The sequence below is a fragment of the Erpetoichthys calabaricus genome, chromosome 4 (assembly GCF_900747795.2).
Source record: "Erpetoichthys calabaricus chromosome 4, fErpCal1.3, whole genome shotgun sequence".
NCBI lineage: Eukaryota > Metazoa > Chordata > Cladistia > Polypteriformes > Polypteridae > Erpetoichthys > Erpetoichthys calabaricus.
In genome coordinates, this window is record NC_041397.2 from 199178258 (window position 1) to 199198919 (window position 20662).

Consider the following 20662-nt stretch of genomic DNA (forward strand, 5'->3'; position numbering starts at 1 on the left):
GCTCCATCTTGTTGTGAAGCTGTTTGAGGAATGAATGCCGATTTTCAGTGATAGGTCCTCAATACAGCAGCAGATCTGGAAAGGGTAGAGCTTGCAGTGACCTCATCATTCTTCTGAATATTTTTCCTCCTCCATTCTAGAGTGACAAACAGAAAATCTGTTAGTGACAGTGTCACACCTTTATCATAACCTGTATTTCCCTTGAGTCCCATACCCAGAAAAAACTCCCTATGCTCTTACGTTTGACACTATATAAGATTCCACAGTTGACATTGTATTTCAGAGCAAAAAACAATCTGTGAGGCCACAAGAATTGCTTGCAGAGCTTGGATACAGGTTAGTGTTGAGCCACAGACCTGCAGCATTGTAGAACACAGTGGTCTTCATAACTCTTAAATGAAAGACATTTGGAATAACTATGACTCTTGGTCACCTGGCTAAACTGAGCAATTGGGGAGAAGGATCTCGGCAAGAGAGGTTTCCAAGAACCCAATGGTTACTGTCGTTGAGCTCCAGACAACCTGTGTAGATATAGGAGAAACTTCCAAAAAGACAACCATCACTGAAAAACTCAATCTGGGCTTAGTGACACAGGGGCCAGATGGAAACCTATCCTCAGTCAAAGAAACATGAAAGCTTCCTTTGAGTTTGTAAAAAAGCATCTAAAGGAATCTCAGATAGTGAGAAACATGATTCTCTGGTCTGATGAAACCAAGAGTGAACTGTTTGTCCTCATTTATAAGCATCACATCTGAAATAAACCAGGAACAGCTCATTACCAGGGCAATACCATTCCAACAGTAAAGCATGGTAGTGGCAGTATCATGCTATGGGGTTGTTTTTTAGAGGCAGGGACTGAAAAACTAGTCAGGGTCAAGTGAAAGCTGAACAGAGCAAAGTAGACAGATATCTTTAAAATATCTGCTCCAAGGTGCTCTGGACTGGTTCAAAGTTTCATTTTCTAAAAGGACAATGACCCTAAACACAAAGCGAACTATGTGAATGTCCCCGAGTGGCAAAGCCTAAGTCCAGACTTGAACCCAACTGAACATCTTTGGAGACACCTGAAAATAGCTGTCCACTGCAGGTCTCCACCCAACCTAACAAAGCTTGAGAAGATCTGCAAAGAAGACTGGCAGAAAAACCTCAAATCCAGGTGTGCAAAGCTTGTTGTGTCATACCCTAGAAGGCTCCAGGCCATAATTGCTGCCAAAGGGCTTCAAATAAGTACTGAGTAAAGGGTATGAATACTTGCGTCAAAGTGGCATTTCAGTTTTTTTATTCTTAATACATTCTGCAAAAATTTTTAAAACTCTGTTTTCTCTTTGCCATTTCTGGGGTATTCCAGTAAATGCTTCCAAATTCATTGGATGATGCTTTATCCTATAAGAAGATAATGATCTCAAACATACTGATAAGGCAATATCAGAGTTTTTCAAGGCTACAAATGGAAAATTCTTGAACGGTCAAGCCAGTCACCCAATTTAAATCTAATTGAGCATGACTTCCATATGCCAAAGTAAAAACCTAAAGGTACAAGCCCCCAAATCAAGCAGGAGATGAAGCTGCCTGCATTAGATGCTTGGCAAAGCATCACTAGAGAAGATACTCAGCACCTGGTGATGTCTATGAATTGCGGACTTGCAGACCAGTCATTACATGCAGGGGATATGCAACAAAGTACTAAATATGACTGCTTTAATATACCTACCATTGCTATGTTCCAAACATTATTGTACCCTGAAATGGAGGAACCATGTATTAAAAGTGTTGTCATTTCTACATGGTGTGACCGAAATGTATGCAAATACTATTAAATTAAAATCTGCAATATGCACTTTACTCACACCTGAATTGTTTAGTTTGTAATTTTAAACTGTGGAGCAGAGGAGTAAATGAAAGAAAAATGTGTCTTTTTCATAAAAATTATGGAGGACACTGTATGTGGACTTTGCTGGGTCAAGCAAGGGAAACATTCAAGTGCTGAGAAACCTCTTTAGCCATTATGGGACCCTTGTGATACTTGTATGAGACAATGGACTACAATTCACAGCTCACATAAATGTGCCATGTGACCTGTGACATTAAGCCAAGTTAAGAAAGATGGCATGTTTTTTGAGCACTGGTTATAGCACACTGTAAGATTCTATACCTTATATGAAAGTGTGAAATGCACTAATTTGTTTGTAATATTAAGATGCATTACTGTATACAAAATATACAACAGAGATATCATTTAGGTTATATTTACATACTTTTCTGAAAGTTTTTATTCCAAATGCATGTACATGTTTTTGTCAATAAGTTAACAATCTTTGTACTATAAGCTGTTGTATCAAGATTTACATGTATCTGTAAAATGTCTAAATTTAATGAGTCTATACCAAAATTATTATTAAAATTCAATAAAAATAAAAATATAACAAATATGAGGATATTTTATGGCTTGTTATCTTCTAAATAATTTGGTAAATTCAACACATTTTATTTTACTGCATTTGGCCAGTGGTTGGATGAAAAATAAAACACTAATTTACTTTAATGCAAAGAAAGTATAGTAAAAAAAAGCAAAAGAGACTCTGGTTTTTACAGCATATAATTTGGCTTGGAAAAGGCCAATTACAGAGATGCACTCCTCCCAGACAGACATCTGTAGCTGGATCTTACTACGTGGCAGTTTTCAGACAGAGAGGGGAGGGGGAGGAGACAGAAAATTCAGGAAAATGCCAAGGCCTACAGTCTCAGAAACAGGGACAATATTAGATAACTGTGGATTGAACAATCTACTCCATGTAGAATGAGTGCAATGCATAAAAATCAATTTCTAAATCACTGCATTAAACAAATCAGGCTTTGCACTGAACAAAATGTTTGAATAAAATGAGTTGGAGTCTACTTTCAGGCAAAACCTTTAATAATAAGTTTATATATTTTTTAACTCTTATAACACCCAATAACTGTCATGATAATTTACTAATATAAGGCACTTCTGATAACTTTAAAATGTCAATAATAATGAGATAAAATAGATCATACTGTAAATAAAACTACATAGTAATCTAATCAAAATGTAAACATAATCTATCATTCTCAAATCTGCTTAATTCAATTCAGGTTCACAGGGGCAAGAAAAATTTCTGACAGCACTAGGCCCAAAACAAACACCCTGGATGGGGCACAAGTCCATCACAGAATCTGACACACACCCACAGTCATATTCACACAGGACACATTTGAACCTTAACCATTCGCATATGACAAATTTGAAATGTAACCTGCACATATCTGGGGATGGAAATTAAAAACATCCAAAGGAAAACCCACATAATGCAAATTCCATACAGGCAAGGACTGTACATGGGATTATAATCCATTATATTGGATCTGTAAAGCAGCAGCCTTAACTAACTAACCACCATGCCACCCATAACAAAAAAATTATTATGGTTAATTTGATTTTATCACATCATTAAGTCAGTAGCAGCCATTTTCTCACTCCTACAACTGATTGTGTGCTGTTAGGCCACTTCCTCCTTATAATGATTATCCAGGATATCATGGGGATAAAGTATTAATGACAAAAGGACTGGTGCATCAGCTCAAGCACAATGGTAACAATGTTTAAACTGCCCATCTACCAACAAAAAAGTCAACTTTTGACTTCACAAATTTGCTTGTTGCAGTAATTCTACTGTTGTGTATATCAGCTATCAGATAATTACATCATAACATTACATCTTGCTTGAAGAAGGGGCCTGAGCAGACTCAAAAGCTTGCATATTGTAATCTTTTTAGTTACCCAAAAAAGGCTTGACTTCTCATAGCTATCAGATTAATACTATTATATCACTCATTGTTTTAACAGCTGTTCCCTTAAGTGATTAAAAACTGAATCTTCCAAGCAAGCGAGAAGGTTGTTGCTTGGGCACCAAAAGCAAACAAACAAACAAATAAAATTTACAGTTACCTGATTATATGGCATACATTGTTTGCAGTATTAAAAGATTTTTCAAAAAGGAATTTAAGGTCACACATTGTTTCTGAAAAGACAAGCAGTTACTAATCCAAAAATAATAAATGTGGTTGAAGATTTCCAATGTTGAAATTTGCAAATCATGCACTATCACTATACAGACATTTATGTCTCAGAATATCCCAAAGGAGATCCTCTTTGATACAGTAACCCTGATATTTTACTTTTACAGCAATATTTGTATCTCCTGCTCACTGTTAGCAAAAATATTTAAATAAACATTACAATGTTATAAATTCTTCTTTGACATAACAGAAATAAGTTTGCAAAAAGGTCGTGTTTTCAAGGACTTTGACATGGCTTATATTGCCTCTCATGGTCTTATCTATCCCTGGGAACATATCAATGTATGGGCGCACCTGGGATCCTAGGAATGCCTGGAATTAAGTAGGAATTTGCAGGCATGAGATATACGATTTACATCAGTGAAGCTTCCTCCTAAAAAGGTGTCTTTTTTAATAAGACTGAAACACTCTGTACACGTTAAATATATGAAAGTATTGTGCGTACCAAAACAATTGTCACAATCATGGAAGAATAGATATTTTGGTCAATGTGTTATTAAACAGGATGCACTCTGGCTGTATTTTGGCCCCTTTTATAACACAGTTCAGCTACATTATTAATAATACTAGAAACATGTACCACTGATCAATTATGTAATGCCCTGGTCTCAAATGCAACATACTTTCATACTTTTATCTCTTAAACTTGCATTTAAAATTACCTAGTTGTGAGAAGTTGCAGCCATTGTGCATTGGACACAAATGAGGAAACAGCACTTAATCTTAAAATTCAATCTATGGCACATTACAGTTGGCAGGGAGGATAAATCTGCAACATGCCACGACCTGGACCCCAGTTCCATTCCCAGCTGGGATGTCTTCTGTGGGGAAGTGGCAGAAACTCCTCTTGCTCAACATAAGTTTAACAAACATAGTTGTGCAAAGCATAAGACTGCAAGCACCTAGCTCAATATAGCAGCAGTGTAATCGGAGTTTATAGGAACTCTGTTTTCTCCTACCCTAGTTCAAAAACCATAAAGATGGGTATGACAGCGTGCCCTGAAATGGACTGGTTAGCTCCTGTTCACTGGTGCTAGAACAGGACCCAGCCTGCTGAAACCCTGAATAGAAAAAAATGTGTTCAGAAAAAAACAGGATTAAAAGGTTCATATGGACTGGCCTGCCTGGCACTTACATTCTGTGATACTCAGTGAAAAATGTAGTTTTGGGCGTTAATCTTGTTAAAAACATGACTGATAAAAGCCAAATAAAAATGAGATAAAATTATTTTTAAAAAGAGTTTAGATGACCGTAAAATGTATCTGACAAAATAACACACATCTTAGGTAAAACATCTTTTTGTATGAAATTATCAGTAAATCTAAAAACGAGCTTTGGTTTTGAAGCACGACGCTTCACATCTTCAAAGCTAGGATTGTGCAGACGTGGCCCATTGGTTCAAGCAGGCGGAGAACAGGAAAGAACATGTTGTTTTATTTATTTATTTTTTTCTTTTCTTTTCTTTCCTAAGAGGCATTAGGACCCTGAATGAGGGCGTGAACAGTTATAACGGGGGGCCTGGAGGAGGTCCTAAAAGCTGCCTTTGTGGAAAGTTCACAGTTCCTCATTTAAATAATCTTTTCCCAACTTCCAGAATTTTCTCTTGTTGGGTATATAGGAGAAGCCGACACAACTGATTCGTCGCAACGTCGAGGAGAGGAAGAAAGCACAAGGACGAGCAACTGAGGTGAGCTTGCGATTGGCGAAAACTTTCTTCAACTCTAGGAGAGCCGCCTAGCTGCTTGTCTAGGATGCGATATTTTCCGTTGTTTTGTGTTACACTGCAAAATTTGCATTTTTATGTTCAGTAGGTGTTTGTGTTTTATCATAAGAATTACAAAACGCTTTGTGTTGATTCAGTCTGCAAGATTAAAGTATCTGCGGTCAGTTGGAAACTGTTGTGCAGGGGTATGGGCGCATTTTCTTCGTAGAGTTCAGAAATGTATGGAAGGAATGTCTGGTATTTTCCAGATACACATTACATATGCTATCAGTAGGCCTAACAGTTTAAAACGACTAAAAAATTAAAACTGCACATAACCATCATAAGAAATTTACAAACGTCGAGTGCTCCAATCACGAATCGTCTTTTTTGAATGCCCCACAAAGACAAGAGACATAAAAAGAAACTAAAATCTACATGTTAAAAGATTTTTTTTTCTCGTACATGAACGAACGATCTTAACTTTTCTTCAGTAGCTATGAATCAGAACAAAAAACTCTTGGCAACAGTGTCCGTTGTGTTAAGTAAAACCGAGGTTTCTCCCACTTTTTAAATCATGATATAACTCGAATTCTTAAAAAGATTTTACATTTTGCCTGACTGCGTTTAGAATAAAAGTTCCCCTCTTACTAAATGCATAAAGTGGACCTGTTGATGCACTGTATTTCGTGACCTAAAAAGAGCCTCTTGTAATAATAATAGTGGTAATTGCTTTAGTTTGTATACGAACATACGTATTTATCATTAGATTGCATTGCCTTTTAATGTCTTGTGAGAGAAAGCTGCATTGAGTTTTGATCAGTAAAGTTGGTCTTTTTTTGCTTGAGTGAATTGATACCGCTTATAGTGCGTATTTTTAAATCTTCAATATGTTACTGATCGTTTAATTTCCCTCTCTCTCTCTAATGCAGCCGTATCTTGTACTGGCAGGACTATAGCGAGGAACCCAAAAATGCCATGTGATGTGGCACGCATAGACTGTTAAAGGAGAAAGGTTATATATAGATAGAGGGCGCTCTTGCTTTAATTAGTACGGATTGATTCTGTGTACAATATCGAGTTTTTTAGCAGTTATCTTACAGCCTTAAGGACATGAGGCCAGTTCCGAACAATGTCAAAACCAGTTAAACAAAAGAAAGCGATGTCGATGAATGTGGGTGTGTACGTGAAAGTACACACGATGACCGGTTCCTTCTTTGTGTTGCCAGGATGAGCACTGGCTCCCTGTTACCCAATAATGAAAAATATGTTAATAAAATAATTTTGATAGTTAAAACTTTTATTTTTCCCAATTTCTGTAAGATCAAATTGTTTTCGAATATATGTCTTTTTGGAATGAATCACGAACGTGACACCGCTATTAATATATTTACGGTATCGTCAGTCATTTAAAGAATACAATCGAAACGAATTTTATTGATGAATGATAAAGGCGTGGGTTGGACCATTTTAACGGCATCTGACCTTGCAGCATTTTTGCAGGCACTATGCACTGAGCAAGCAATAGTTAAAAAAAAAAAAGTTCAAGCCATACTTTTAAGTTAAGTGTGCACAGTTTAGTTGCAAAATTTCAGCCTGAAGCCCTGAACCACTTAAAACAGCAGTTTTTGTACTGCCATTCAGCTTGTATTTCCTTTCCTTTTTGTATTTACAATAAATCTGGTCATCTTTAAACATTATTCTAAATTAAAAATAATTTACATTTTACAGTGAGGATATGAATCAAATACATAAACAATAGACAGGAAGTGGCTGAGCAGTGTTAGGGCCAGCTGTTTTTAGGTATTCTGTATTTCCCAAATCTGGTATTGGTTACTTTACAGAACTTGCTTATACTGCTCCATTTACATAAGTTAGCATACTTACTGTATGAGGCTTTTACTTTAAAAGTAATTGTTAGGGTAAAGGCTAATCTGTCCCTCATAAGTAAGACTAAATCAGAATATTTCTAAAAATGTATTCTTTTGGCAATATATACTTCATGCAAAGAATGATGATGTCTTAATAATTCTTTACAATTATATAGCGCTTTTCTCACTACTCAAAAGCACTCTCCACACAGGGAGGACCCGGGAAGTGAATCAACAATCTCCTTACTGCAAAGTACTACCACTGCAGTACAGTTTTTGCATGTTACTGTGTTTTATTAATTGGTCTAATTTTACCTATGCAACCTATTAATAAACTTTTCCCCACTTCTGGTCTGCAGTGACTGTTTGGGTAGCTACTGTTTTTAATCTGTCTTTTTAAGACATTCTGCAACTGCTGATATGTACAGTAAATCCTTTAGCCTCAGGCATTATATAACATCTGTAAAACCTACTGTAAAGTAGTTAGCACTGGATGTATGGCTGTAAAACTATGGAGGTAGCGGGTGTATAATTGCCATATAGTTTTAAGCTTTGTAAACACAGCAAGTTCTTTTGGTTGTTTTCTTTGTTGACTAGATTAATGTGCTTATGTATGAGCTATAGAGTGAACTAAAGTGGTGTTCACATAAACAATATTTATTATAATTGATAGTTTTGTTCTGTTTTGTAAGTTTACTCAATTGTTTATGTTCCGTAACCATAATGCAATATAGTGCTTCAGGCATATTATTTGTTTTATTAAAGTAAACCTAAAATAAATTGCATGAAAGAACAAACATACAGACTAAGCAAGATAACATGTATTTGAATATTTCACTATAAGGTAAAAAAAACCAATGTATATAAATACAATTACAAGTCTTGAAAGTATTTATACTCAAGTCTGCAGTACTTCTCTTTGAAAGTATATTTAAACCTAAGCATTTGTTACTACTTATATTAATTTTACAATACAAGTAAACTTCTCCTTTCTTTCTAATATACCAGGACTTCATAGTGATACACAGTCATAAAGAACATGTGGGCGATTAAGATTGCAGCCATTGGCCTCTGTGTGGCTTTGGCAACTGCAGAAGACAAAAAGTTGAGCAGTCATGCCACCTCTCTGGCTGATCATAGCTCAAACTTCGCTTTCAGCCTTTACCATAACATGGCTAAAGAGAAGAATATGGAGAACATCTTGTTCTCACCTGTGGTAGTTGCCTCCTCACTTGGACTAGTGCACCTTGGCGGTCAGTCTAACACTGCATCCCAGGTTAAAAAGGTGCTCGCTGCAGAGAAAGTGAATGATGATCATCTCCATAATGGGCTTTCTGAGCTTCTCACAGAGGTAAGCAACTCTACAGCCCGCAATGTGACATGGAAGATTGGAAACCGACTTTATGGCCCAAGCTCAGTCAACTTTGTGGACAACTTCGTTCAGAGCAGCAAGAAACATTACAACTGTGACCACTCCAAAATCAATTTCAGAGACAAAAGAAGTGCACTGAAGTCCATCAATGAGTGGGCTGCTAAGACCACAGATGGAAAGTTGTCAGAGATTACTAAAGATGTGGAAAACACAGATGGAGCCATGATTGTAAATGCCATGTACTTCAAGCGTAAGTATTTAATGGTTAAAACAAATGTATGTGTCTAGTACTGTATTTGGTTTGAATTTATATAATCTGTAAATGCTATTTGATTAATAAAATAACAAAAAATAAGTGAGTGTAAAAGAAAAATAAGCAGTTGGGCTGAAATCTTCAAGAAAAAAGGGTATACTATACAATTATGCATATACAGTATACAGTATGTAGCAGGACAAAGTGTTGAGAGTCCAACAGATAAATCCATGGTCAGCTTCTTGGAGAGGTGGTCCTGTAGAAAGTGGGATCAGGGCATGGTGTTAGCAGAGGGTGTAGGAAAGAGATGTTGGTTTTGGTAGTTTAAGCCTTAGTAATTCAGAATATCACTAATTCTGTATCTGTATCCTGCTTTCTTTTTATTACAGCTCATTGGCATGAGCGCTTTCACCACAAGATGGTGGACAACCGTGGCTTTTTGGTATCACGCTCCTTTACAGTATCAGTTCCAATGATGCATCGTACAGGTACTAAAGGGTTTAAAGTTAGCAGTATAATCATAAAAATTACCAGATAATGATATTACCAGGTGGTTTAAGTGATATTTAATATATGAGAATCTTAAAAAATACATGAAGTTTTCTCCCAACAAATTACTTCATTAAATTAACACATCAGCGGGAGGCTGTAGATAGAACTTTATTTGTCCCTAGGGGGAAATTTGACTTTTTACAGAACATCTTTAAATAAATATATAAATAAATAGATTCCCGAGAGGGAGAATATATCCTAATCATATCTACAGAATAACTAAAATAACACTGCATTCAATTCAGAATGAAAACATTTTCAAAAATTAAACGTGAGCAATGATAAGTACAGCTCTTGACCACAAACACACAGTTTTGTGATATTTCAGGTTTATTATACTGTTTCTGAAATTTGATTTTTACGATTAGTAACTTGAGGAAAACTTTGTTGAATAGAGTTTCATTAAATATTTGTTTATTTTAAGGAATTTATGGTTTCTATGAGGATACAGAAAACCACTTGTATGTTTTGAAAATTGACCTTGCGCACAAGATGTCCAGTATGATTTTCGTAATGCCATATCATGTGGAACCGCTGGACAGACTGGAGAAACTTCTCACAAGGAAACAGGTTGACATTTGGCTGAGTAAACTGGAGGAGAAAGCTGTTGCTGTGTCCCTCCCCAAAGTGGAACTTGATGTCAGCCATGACTTGAAGGTATATCTTTAATTTTTTGCAGATTGTTATGTAAGCTAGAAGTTCTTAAGGTTATAAACAATTGAGTCTTTTGGTAATTGAGTATTGTTTATTTTAACAAATACTGTTTGTAAATGATCTAGTATTATGTAATGTATGTATAATATATGTCTATTTTATCCTTTTGACAGAAACATCTTGCTGAACTGGGCATGTCAGAAGCTGTTGACAAATCAAAGGCAGATTTTTCAAAGATTTCTGGAAAGAAAGACCTTTATTTGACCAATGTGTTTCATGCTTCAGCACTAGAATGGGACACTGAAGGCAATGAATATGATGCCAGCATTTATGGCACAGAGAAGCTGAGAAATCCAAAGCTTTTTTATGCAGATCACCCATTCATTTTCCTTGTGAAAGACAATAAATCAAACTCAATTCTTTTCATAGGTCGACTTCAAAGACCCAAAGGAGATAAAATGAGGGATGAATTATAGGGTATATACTTTTTGTGTGTTTGTAAACTATGTTGTAAGCAGTGTTGGAATAGAACATTACATTTTGTTAGATGAAAATGCAACATGTATGTTACCTCATGTGCTCAGTCACAACATGTGGATTTTAAACAGTCACCTTTTAAAATTTGCCTGCAGTATGAATTTAGGGCCGATTTCTATGCAAAGTATCACAATTATAAGTTCTGTAGTGTAGGTGGTGAATTACAGAAACCTCCTGACAGACAACGTGCTTATATTAAGTATGGTGTGATTTTTTTTTTTTTTTAAACCAATTGCCACTTGTTGCCTTAAATTAAATCCACAATACTGTTTTGTTCAGGAGTCTTTATATGTTTTTAAACATCCATTTCAGCACAAATATGAAATGTTATTTTTTAACTGTTGAATAAATGTGTGCTGTAGTTTCATTCCAAAGAGCTTTTATGTTTTTATATTTGTATTTTTCATCTGCACTGAAAATTGTTTTTGTGCCCTATGGTGGACCTCTGAATAAGACAGTAAATGTGGATCAGGTGAACCTAATTTAAATTCTTCACAAGCAATTGGATTACATTAAGACATGTTGCAGAAGATGATGTTACAAACATCAATTATAATGGTGTGTTATTACAGCTTTTTTATTAATAAATTTTTTTTTTAAACATTTCAGTGGTTTGGTTGCATTTGTTTACTTAGGAATAATTCTCCCTAGGGACCTGTATTTTTCTTTTAATTTTGATTGATATGTAGAAAGTTTGCACATTTTCCCTATTTCCATGATTATATAATACTATTAAGCTAGTTTCCTCCCACATCCTAAAACATTACATACTTTATATAGTTTATTGCTGATTAATTAATAGCAGTGTACATAAATACTCTTTCTTTGTGATTATAATAGTGTGAAGTTAGTATGCAAGATGCAGAAAAGCCCAACGCATCAGCCAATAAAGTACCACTGAAACTAAATGGATAAACTTGATATACTTTTTAACTGATTTACAAAAGATACTGTCTATGAAAACATGTTTATATAGCAAAGCAAACAAGGCACATTCCTGCAATGCATAAATTGCTATTTCTCAAAAAAGCAGATGTATTGCAGTGACACTTGATTCATCTTTACTAATGAACCAAAGATAATTGCTTCAGACAGCTTCAGCTTGACTTTTGAATCACTGAAGTTGCCATAGTTCTTAATATACCCAGTATCAGTACATTCTACATAATATGTGGTTTCTTTAAAAAAATTCCAGCAGCAAATAATGTTGGCTTTCCTTTTAAGATTTTTGAACAAGCCATGATTAGTAAAGTTAAAACCAACTCTAAAGAAATGTCACTTAATGTCAAAATTACTTGCAGTTTATTTACTTTGATAAAAACTTGGTTCTGAGTCTGTTTAATTATTACTAAATATGACCACTCAAGTATGAAATGCATCTCATGAAAGGAGCTGTAGAGGAAAATAAGTTATTGTGCTATTTGATTTCTTCAGCCAAAAATAAATATTTTCTATAATAAATCGCCACCAAGATTTCAAAAAAAATAAAATGGAGAGATGATACTTTGAAATTTACATAACGTCTGGCAATGAATATTCAAAGATGAACTGATGGAAGGTGTAGTATCTGAACAGAATCTGAATACACCTACAATATAAAAGGGAACAATCCTAGAGCACATGAAAATATTTACATTATACAAATACATATATCAAAAAAATGCACAAAGCTAATTTAAAATATCTAGAAAAATACAGGGTGGTCCAGATCTAATTATGCAATTATTGCATTAAAAGTTGCATAGTTAGATCTGGACCACCCTATAGTGAGGCACACATACAACTATTTCAGTAACATAAAAATTACTATATAAATTTACAAATTATAACTTAAAACGCCAAAAATATTTACATTTTTCCTAATGAGACGACAGATGGTTTCCTGGGGGATCTCCTTTCAGATCTTGACCAGGGCATCACTGAGCTCCTGGACTGTCTGATAATATAACATAATATCCGAGAGGTGTTCTATAGATCAGGTGAGCATGGGGACCAGTCAATGGTATCAATTCCTTCATCATCCAGGAACTGCCTGCATACTCTTGCCACATGAGGCCGGGCATTGTCGTGCACCAGGAGGAACCCAGGACCCACTGCACCAGCATAGGGTCTGACAATGGGTCCAAGGATTTCATCCCTATACCTAATGGCAGTCAAGGTGCCGTTGTCTAGCCTGTAGAGGTCTGTGCGTCCCTCCATGAATATGCCTCCCCAGACCATCACTGACCCACCACTAAACCGGTCATGCTGAACGATGTTATAGGCAGCATAACGTTCTCCACGGCGTCTCAAGACCCTTTCACTTCTGCAGCTCCACGATGCAGGGCAGTGAGCACACGGCCCACTAGAGGATGTTGGGCCCTCAGGCAACCCTCATGAAGTATGTTTCTAATTGTTTGGTCAGAGACTTTCACACCAGTGGCCTGCTGGAGGTCATTTTGTAGGGTTCTGGAAGTGCTCATCCTGTTTCTCCTTGCCCAAAGGAGCAGATACTGGTCCTGCTGATGGGTTACGGACCTTCTATGGCCCTGTCCAGCTCTCCTAGAGTAGCTGCCTGTCTCCTGGAATCTCCTCCATGCCATTGAGACTGTTTCTCTGCTCCATTGTTTAAAATTACAAATCAAACCATTCAGATGTGATTAAAGTGCACATTGCACACTTTTCACTCATACCATGTAGAAATTGCTACACTTTTTCTATATGGTCTCCCCATTTCAGGACACCATTATGTTCAGTATATTAATTCTGTCATATTTAGTGCTTTGCTTTACTGTATATCCCTTGCAGGCAATGACAGCTTTAACTCTGCAATTCGTAGACATCACCAGGTATGTTGGAGTATCTACTCTAGTGATGCTCTGCCAAGCCTGTAATGCAGCCATCTTCAGCTCCAGCTTGTTTTGGGGGTGTGTCCCCTTAGATTTTCTCATCGGCATATGGAAGGCATGCTTAATTGAAGTTAAATCAGACAACTGGCTTGGCCATTCAAAAATTTTGCATTTTTAAGCTTTGAAAAACTCCTGTGTTGCCTTGCCTAAGTCATAACACCCTCACCATGACTAACAGATAAGGTATTTGCTTTGGATCATGGACAGTTCTTTTTCATCTCCACACTTTGCTCTTTTCATGACTCATACACAGGTTAATCTTTGTCTTTGCATACAAGACCTTTTTCCAGAATTCTGCAGGCTCCTTTAAGTAATTTTTCCCATATGTAATGTGGCCAATGTTTTTATGGGTAACTAGTGGTTTGCATCTTGCAGTGTGGCCTCTGTTATTTCTGTTCATGAAGTCTTCTGTGGATACTAGGGGGCTCTGCCCCCTGCTCGCTTCGCTCGCCAACCCCTGGTCTTGGGTAACCCGAAATACATTTGATAGAGATTATTGTCTTTCTTGGTGATTGTTACATATGTATCATGTTCACTGCCACGATATCTGTAGGTCTATGTAATATATGTAAATGACAATAGCAGTTTAATTGTTATGTTATGTAGGTATAGATGTGCAGATCTATGTATGAGATATATTGGAGTGTAAAGGTGTAGATGACGTATATAGGAAGTACAGATATACACAACATTTGTAGTATAGGTGACGTGTTGTCCGTGAATGAGTTTTCCTTGGTATGGAGTTATTATAATCTTAACGTTAACGTCACATGAACGCCGAACTCTTGAGAAGGCTACATAAAGTTGTCCATGTCTAAATACAGGCTCAGAGAGGTAAAGGCCGACTCTGTCCATGGTCTGTCTTTGGGATTTGTTGATTGTCATGGCAAATTTAGCTTTAATGGGAGATTGGCGTCGTTTAAGTGAACAGTATTGTTAGCAACCATTAATAATGTATCACCGTAATGTGCTTCACATATGCTGTGTAGTTTAGACGTTTGGGGATTCCGTCCGTATAATACGGAACGTTCGTTTATTCATATTATACCTCTGGTGTCGTGTGTGTGTTCTCTGTGGTTGTCGTTGTAGGTGCTCCGTACTATGTCGGGTTTGACCATGCTGTGGTTTGTGGACGTTTGGGGACTCCGTACTTTCTGTGGTTTGACTGTGGGGTGGGACGCCGAGGCCTCTTGTGTTTGTTACTTCCATGAGTACTTATAATATTGTATTACTGTAATGTGATTCACATATGCTGTGGAGTCCGGATCTTTGGGGCATCTGTACTATCCTGGGTTTTTGGCTGCGGTGTTTTAGACGTGCGTTGTAGGCGCCTGCACCTTCCGTACTATGACTATGCCGTGTAGTGTGGGTGTGTACGGTTCCGTACTCCTCCATCTGGTCTCGTGTCTGTGTGTTCTGTGGTTGTACTGTTAGTAATGTATCACTGTAATGTGCTTCACATACGCTGTGTACTCTAGACGTTTGGGGATTCTGTCTATTTAATACGGAGCGTTCGTTTATTAATATTATACCTCCGGTGCCGTGTGTGTGTTTTATGTGGTTGTCGTTGTAGGCGCATGCGCCCTCCGTACTATCTCGGCTTTGACTATGCTGTGTCTTGTGGACGTTTGGGGACTCCGTACTCTCTCCGGTTTGATTGTGGGGCGGGACGCCAAGGCGTCTTGTATTTGTTTTTTCTGTGAGTACTCATATTATTGTATTACTGTAATGTGATTCACATATGCTGTGGAGTCCGTATCTCTGGGGCTTCTGTACCATCTCGGGGTTTTGCCTGAGGTGTGTTAGACGCGCGTTGTAGGTTCGCGGTTTATGTGGTTGTCGTTGTAAGCGCATGCGCCCTCCGTACTATCTCGGGTTTGACTATGCTGTGTCTTGTGGACGTTTGGGGACTCCGTACTCTCTCTGGTTTGATTGTGGGGCGGGACGCCGAGGCGTCTTGTGTTTGTTTTTTCTGTGAGTACTCATATTATTGTATTACTGTAATGTGATTCACATATGCTGTGGAGTCCGTATCTCTGGGGCTTCTGTACCATCTTGGGGATTTGCCTACGGTGCGTTAGACGCGCGTTGTAGGTTCGCGGTGGATCATCTGTCCATTTAATATGGAGCGTTCGTTTACTAATATTATACCTCCTGTGCCGTGTGTGTGTTTTATGTGGTTGTCGTTGTAGGCACATGCGCCCTCCGTACTATCTCGGCTTTGACTATGCTGTGTCTTGTGGACGTTTGGGGACTCCGTACTCTCTCCGGTTTGATTGTGGGGCGGGACGCCGAGGCGTCTTGTGTTTATTTTTTCTGTGAGTACTCATATTATTTTATTACTGTAATGTGATTCACATATGCTGTGGAGTCCATATCTCTGGGGCTTCTGTACCATCTCGGGGTTTTGCCTGCGGTGTGTTAAGACGCGCGTTGTAGGTTCGCGGTGGATCAGACTTCGCTTGCGCCTTCCGTACTATCTTTGTGGACCCTTGCGGACACCGTAGTGTCTTCCGTTTGACTCTGGGGTGCAGTGCAGAATCCTCTTTTCTGTGTGGCTGTGTCGTTAGTCGTTAGCTATGGGCGCGTTGTTGCTTCATGTCTTATTTACGTTAGTTGAACTCTTTCGTTTTTGAGCCGTAACTCCTTCGTTCGCGGTGGATCAGACTTCGCTTGCGGTTTATGAGACGCGTGCTGTAGAAGCCTGCGCACTATGTCTCCTGGGCCCATCGCCGTGTACCTGCGTCTGTGCCTTCCGGTTTACCGAGACCTGCGTCTGTGCCTTCCGGTTTACCATTCTCGGTTAGTAATATGGATTAGTCTCTGACACATACAAATCTGCCACCTGAAGACAGTTTCAGATCTGTTGAACAGGTATTTGGAGCTTTTCTTTACCACTGTGAGGATTCTTCCATCATCAGCAGTGGAGGTCTTCCTTGGCCTTCCTGTCCCTTTGTGATTACTGAGCTCACCACTGCATTATTTCGCCATAATGATTTTTCAGACAGTTGAGTTAGGTAATCCTAAGATTTTACTGATTTCTGTAATAGCGTTACTTTTGTTTTTCAGTCTCATTATGGCTTCTTTGACTTCTTTGACTTGACTGGCACAGCTCTTGTTCTCCTGTTGAACAATGGCAATTACAGACTACAATGTTAGTCTGTAGGGAGAAGCAAGCCTAGGTATCTTATGCAATGAAACAGACCTGAGTAATCACAAGCATCGGTGACGCCAATTATCCCAAACATTATGGTACCCTGAAATGGGGGAACCATGTATAAAAAGTGTAATTTGTACAAAGTGAAATTAAAATGTATGCAAAATTAAAGTCTGTAATGTGGACTTTCAATGTCTGATTTGTAATTTTAAACAATGGAGCAAAGGGGACAATCAAGGATAAATACATTATGGACGGCACTATATGTCCTTGCTTCACATTTATCTTTCACAGGTGTTCTTTTTTAAGCTGCATGGCTCATATCAAAGCTGGCTGTAGGGTAGGAATTATACCCAGGTCCTTGGAAATGTGTGGAGGCATGCTCAAACAACTTTATCTTTGTTATATCCCTGTGATAGGTAGGTGACCTGTTCAAATTTGCTTCCTACCTTGAACAAGATGGCACGGTGATAACCTCTTGCCATTTGAGATCCTGAAAATGAAATAGGTGGTGTCTGATAATGGATGGTTGAAAAGACAAGTCTTTGTTTGTTATAATCCATTTTAAAAAGTTAGAAAATTTGTGCATTGTGTAATATTTAGACATGTTTGGGACTTACAGTTGAAGCATTTTACATTTTTATTATTATTTAAACAAAAAGTTACACTATGGCTTATTTAATATTTTTGTAACAGTGAGTCTTATGTAAAAAGAACAGTGATAATAGAATACAATTATTTTTCTTAGTAGACTATATTAAATACATGCTTTTTAACAGTACTTTACAATATCATGTAGTTAAGAACAAAACCCAAACATGTACATGTTCATAGGGCACAAAGGTACTCATGATTTCAAATGAAAGAGATTAATCAAAAAGACCAGACAGAGAGTGAGAACAGGTGAGCACTGCCAGAATATATGGATACAAATGACAAAGGTGATCAGGGATAAGTCCAATAAAATTACTTTGCCTAGAGGTAGGGTACACATAATAAATACATTTAAACTATGCTGTTGATCTGGATTGTAAAAATAGTTTTACATATTAGTGAAAATGGTTTCCCAACAAAGCAAGGCTGGAGTAAGGTCTGACTGCCAGACTGAAGTAATGGGGAGTTATTTATGACGCAGAAAGGCATATAAAGCAAAAACAAGTTTGCTAAAAGGTAGAAGGGAGGAAAAGAAGCTATGCAATGCATGTACAGGGAGAGAAGAAGGGGAGACACCAGAGGAACCCCACATTTTAAGTGCATAGACCTGTGCTGAAGACAGAAAAATAAGGAGGAAAGAGATAAAGAGAATATTGTAAGGAAGTCCTGGAATGGCACTAAGCCAGAGAAAGAAAGCAAGTCCCCCAGTGACCCAAACACCCGAGACATCCAGACTGGAAAACAAGATAGGACAGTCATTGTTCTGAAGGGCACTATAATAAAATATATGCGTAAATGAAAGCCACTATGGTATAACATTTTTCCACCTGGTGCCAGATGTGAACAATTTTAAATTACCTTATATTATTTTGTGAATAGCTAAAAATAATATGGCAATTGTCAAGTTTAAATATATCCAGAATTACTGTGCAAAAAAATACTTAGATGGAGCTTGGAAAAGTCATACCAACAAGTCAGAATTAAAGAACAATGAACTGTATAGGGAAGAAAAATTGATGGAATGATATTAAGTAATCACTGGCTTTGGCAACATCAGTTATTTAAAAGACATTTTATTAAGGCTCCTAATTTATGTCCTTAACTTCTCTGTTGTTAGGAATTCCCAGACTGCTCATAGGTGCATATGTAGGCCAGAATGTACCCAATTGAGGAGAGTACCAAGGTAACTGAAGCACTTTAATTTTAAGAAAAAGAATAATAAAAACTATCTCTGAAAAAAAAACTGACTCTTTTAGGCTGCCTACTAATGTGATAGGTGTCTTCATAGCTGTTAAGCTGCTCATATTTCATTCAAAAAGTATGCCTCTGCCAAATTTTGGTTCTGTGACTGGCGCAGATGCAGAGCATACGAAGATCTGAATTACTTATGTCTCAGGGGATTCACAGTGATTTCAGACAATGTCCAACATCAAAAACTTTGAAGAGAACAGCTGAGACAGTGTGCTTCCAGAAACCAGAGACTCGACAGAGGCATAAACCTGAGGTTTTGAAAAAGAAGGTGTAGCTTCTACAAATTGGATCAGAGTCCACTTACAGGTACTGCTCAACTCCTGCTCATAGGTAATGCAACTGACTGTGCCCTATAGTATAGGCCAGAGTCCATCTTCAGGGTTAAAATTTGTAAGTTGAATGTAGTTCCAGATGCCTCCTGGTCTGGCAAAGTCCATACATAAATATCAGCTCATACCTGTATCTGATTAACAATGCTGATAATCATACTAAAGTTAGCAAAACAAGTATTGCCTAGAGCTAGGGCTGCAAAAGAACCTTAGTTCAATTAAGTCACTCAAGTAAATGTTTCTCTAGAATGCAGGGGCAGATGACTACTTGTTTATTGCATCTCTATCAGATTTGTTCTTTTGGCATAGGAGGCTTTATGTGCCACAGAAGTATAGCAAAAGGGAAATGCTTACTTTGTCATAGAACCGAGTGTGTTCAAAATGTAGGAATATTGTATGTCATTAGTGGAAGTTTTAGTGCATATGTGTTTATTGGACTGCAATCTGGTCTCTGGGAAATATCCTCAAATATGAATAACATTAAAAAAAACTGAAAGAACAAGTATGGTGGATCAGCACCCATTCACTATTAGTGTTAGCCATGAAATAATAAAATTACGTATAATAATCATATTCCTAAATTAGGAGTTCGTATTATTGAAATTAAAATCTTGCATTGCAATATATGTCTATAAATTACTTTTGTCTGTGGAAATAACATAACACAACCTATCATAATATTCTAAAACCTATTCAGTCCAATGCAGTGTTCACAAGGTACTGAAGTACCTACAGGGCAGAGTGGTGGCTCTGAGGCTAAGGATCTATGCTGGTATCCCGAAGGTTGCCAGTTCAAATCCCCATCACTGCCAAAAAGAGATCCTACTCTGCTGGGCCCTTGAGCAAGACCCTTAACCTGTAATTGCTCCAGGGGCGCTGTACAATGGCTGACCCTGCGCTCTGACCCCAAGGGGTATGTGAAAACTAACAAATTCTTAATACAAGAAATTGTATAAGGCGAAATAAAGAACAAAAAAAAAAAAAAGTATCTATAAAATGACCTTAGAGACTGCAAAGTCACTTTTATGTTTAATGCTGTCATGCTTTACATGTCTGCGGTGGGTTGGCACCCTGCCCAGGATTGGTTCCTGCCTTGTGCCCTGTGTTGGCTGGGATTGGCTCCAGCAGACCCCCGTGACCCTGTGTTCAGATTCAGCGGGTTGGAAAATGGATGGATGGATGCTTTACATGTGTAATGAGATGTTAACAGGCTGGATGTAAGAATTGGCATCAGCTGCAGCCCACTGGTTTAGTTTTAATAATCTGTTAGTGCTGGGTTGATGTGCTGGTGGTCAAAGATACAAACACAGGATTCAATGGATGTTTTTTTGAATTTGCTTTATT

General features: G+C 37.6%; 1 protein-coding gene across 1 annotated transcript; it reads left to right on the plus strand.

The window, feature by feature from the left end:
- The first annotated feature begins 5651 nt into the window (after positions 1 to 5651).
- On the plus strand, positions 5652 to 11719 carry serpinh1b (serpin peptidase inhibitor, clade H (heat shock protein 47), member 1b). Its single transcript, XM_028800155.2, has 5 exons — positions 5652 to 5785; positions 8680 to 9293; positions 9686 to 9784; positions 10273 to 10505; positions 10676 to 11719. Exons 2-5 carry the CDS (start codon positions 8711 to 8713, stop codon positions 10976 to 10978), a joined length of 1218 nt encoding a protein of 405 aa, XP_028655988.2. The 5' UTR covers positions 5652 to 5785; positions 8680 to 8710; the 3' UTR covers positions 10979 to 11719.
- Positions 11720 to 20662: the final 8943 nt, after the last annotated feature.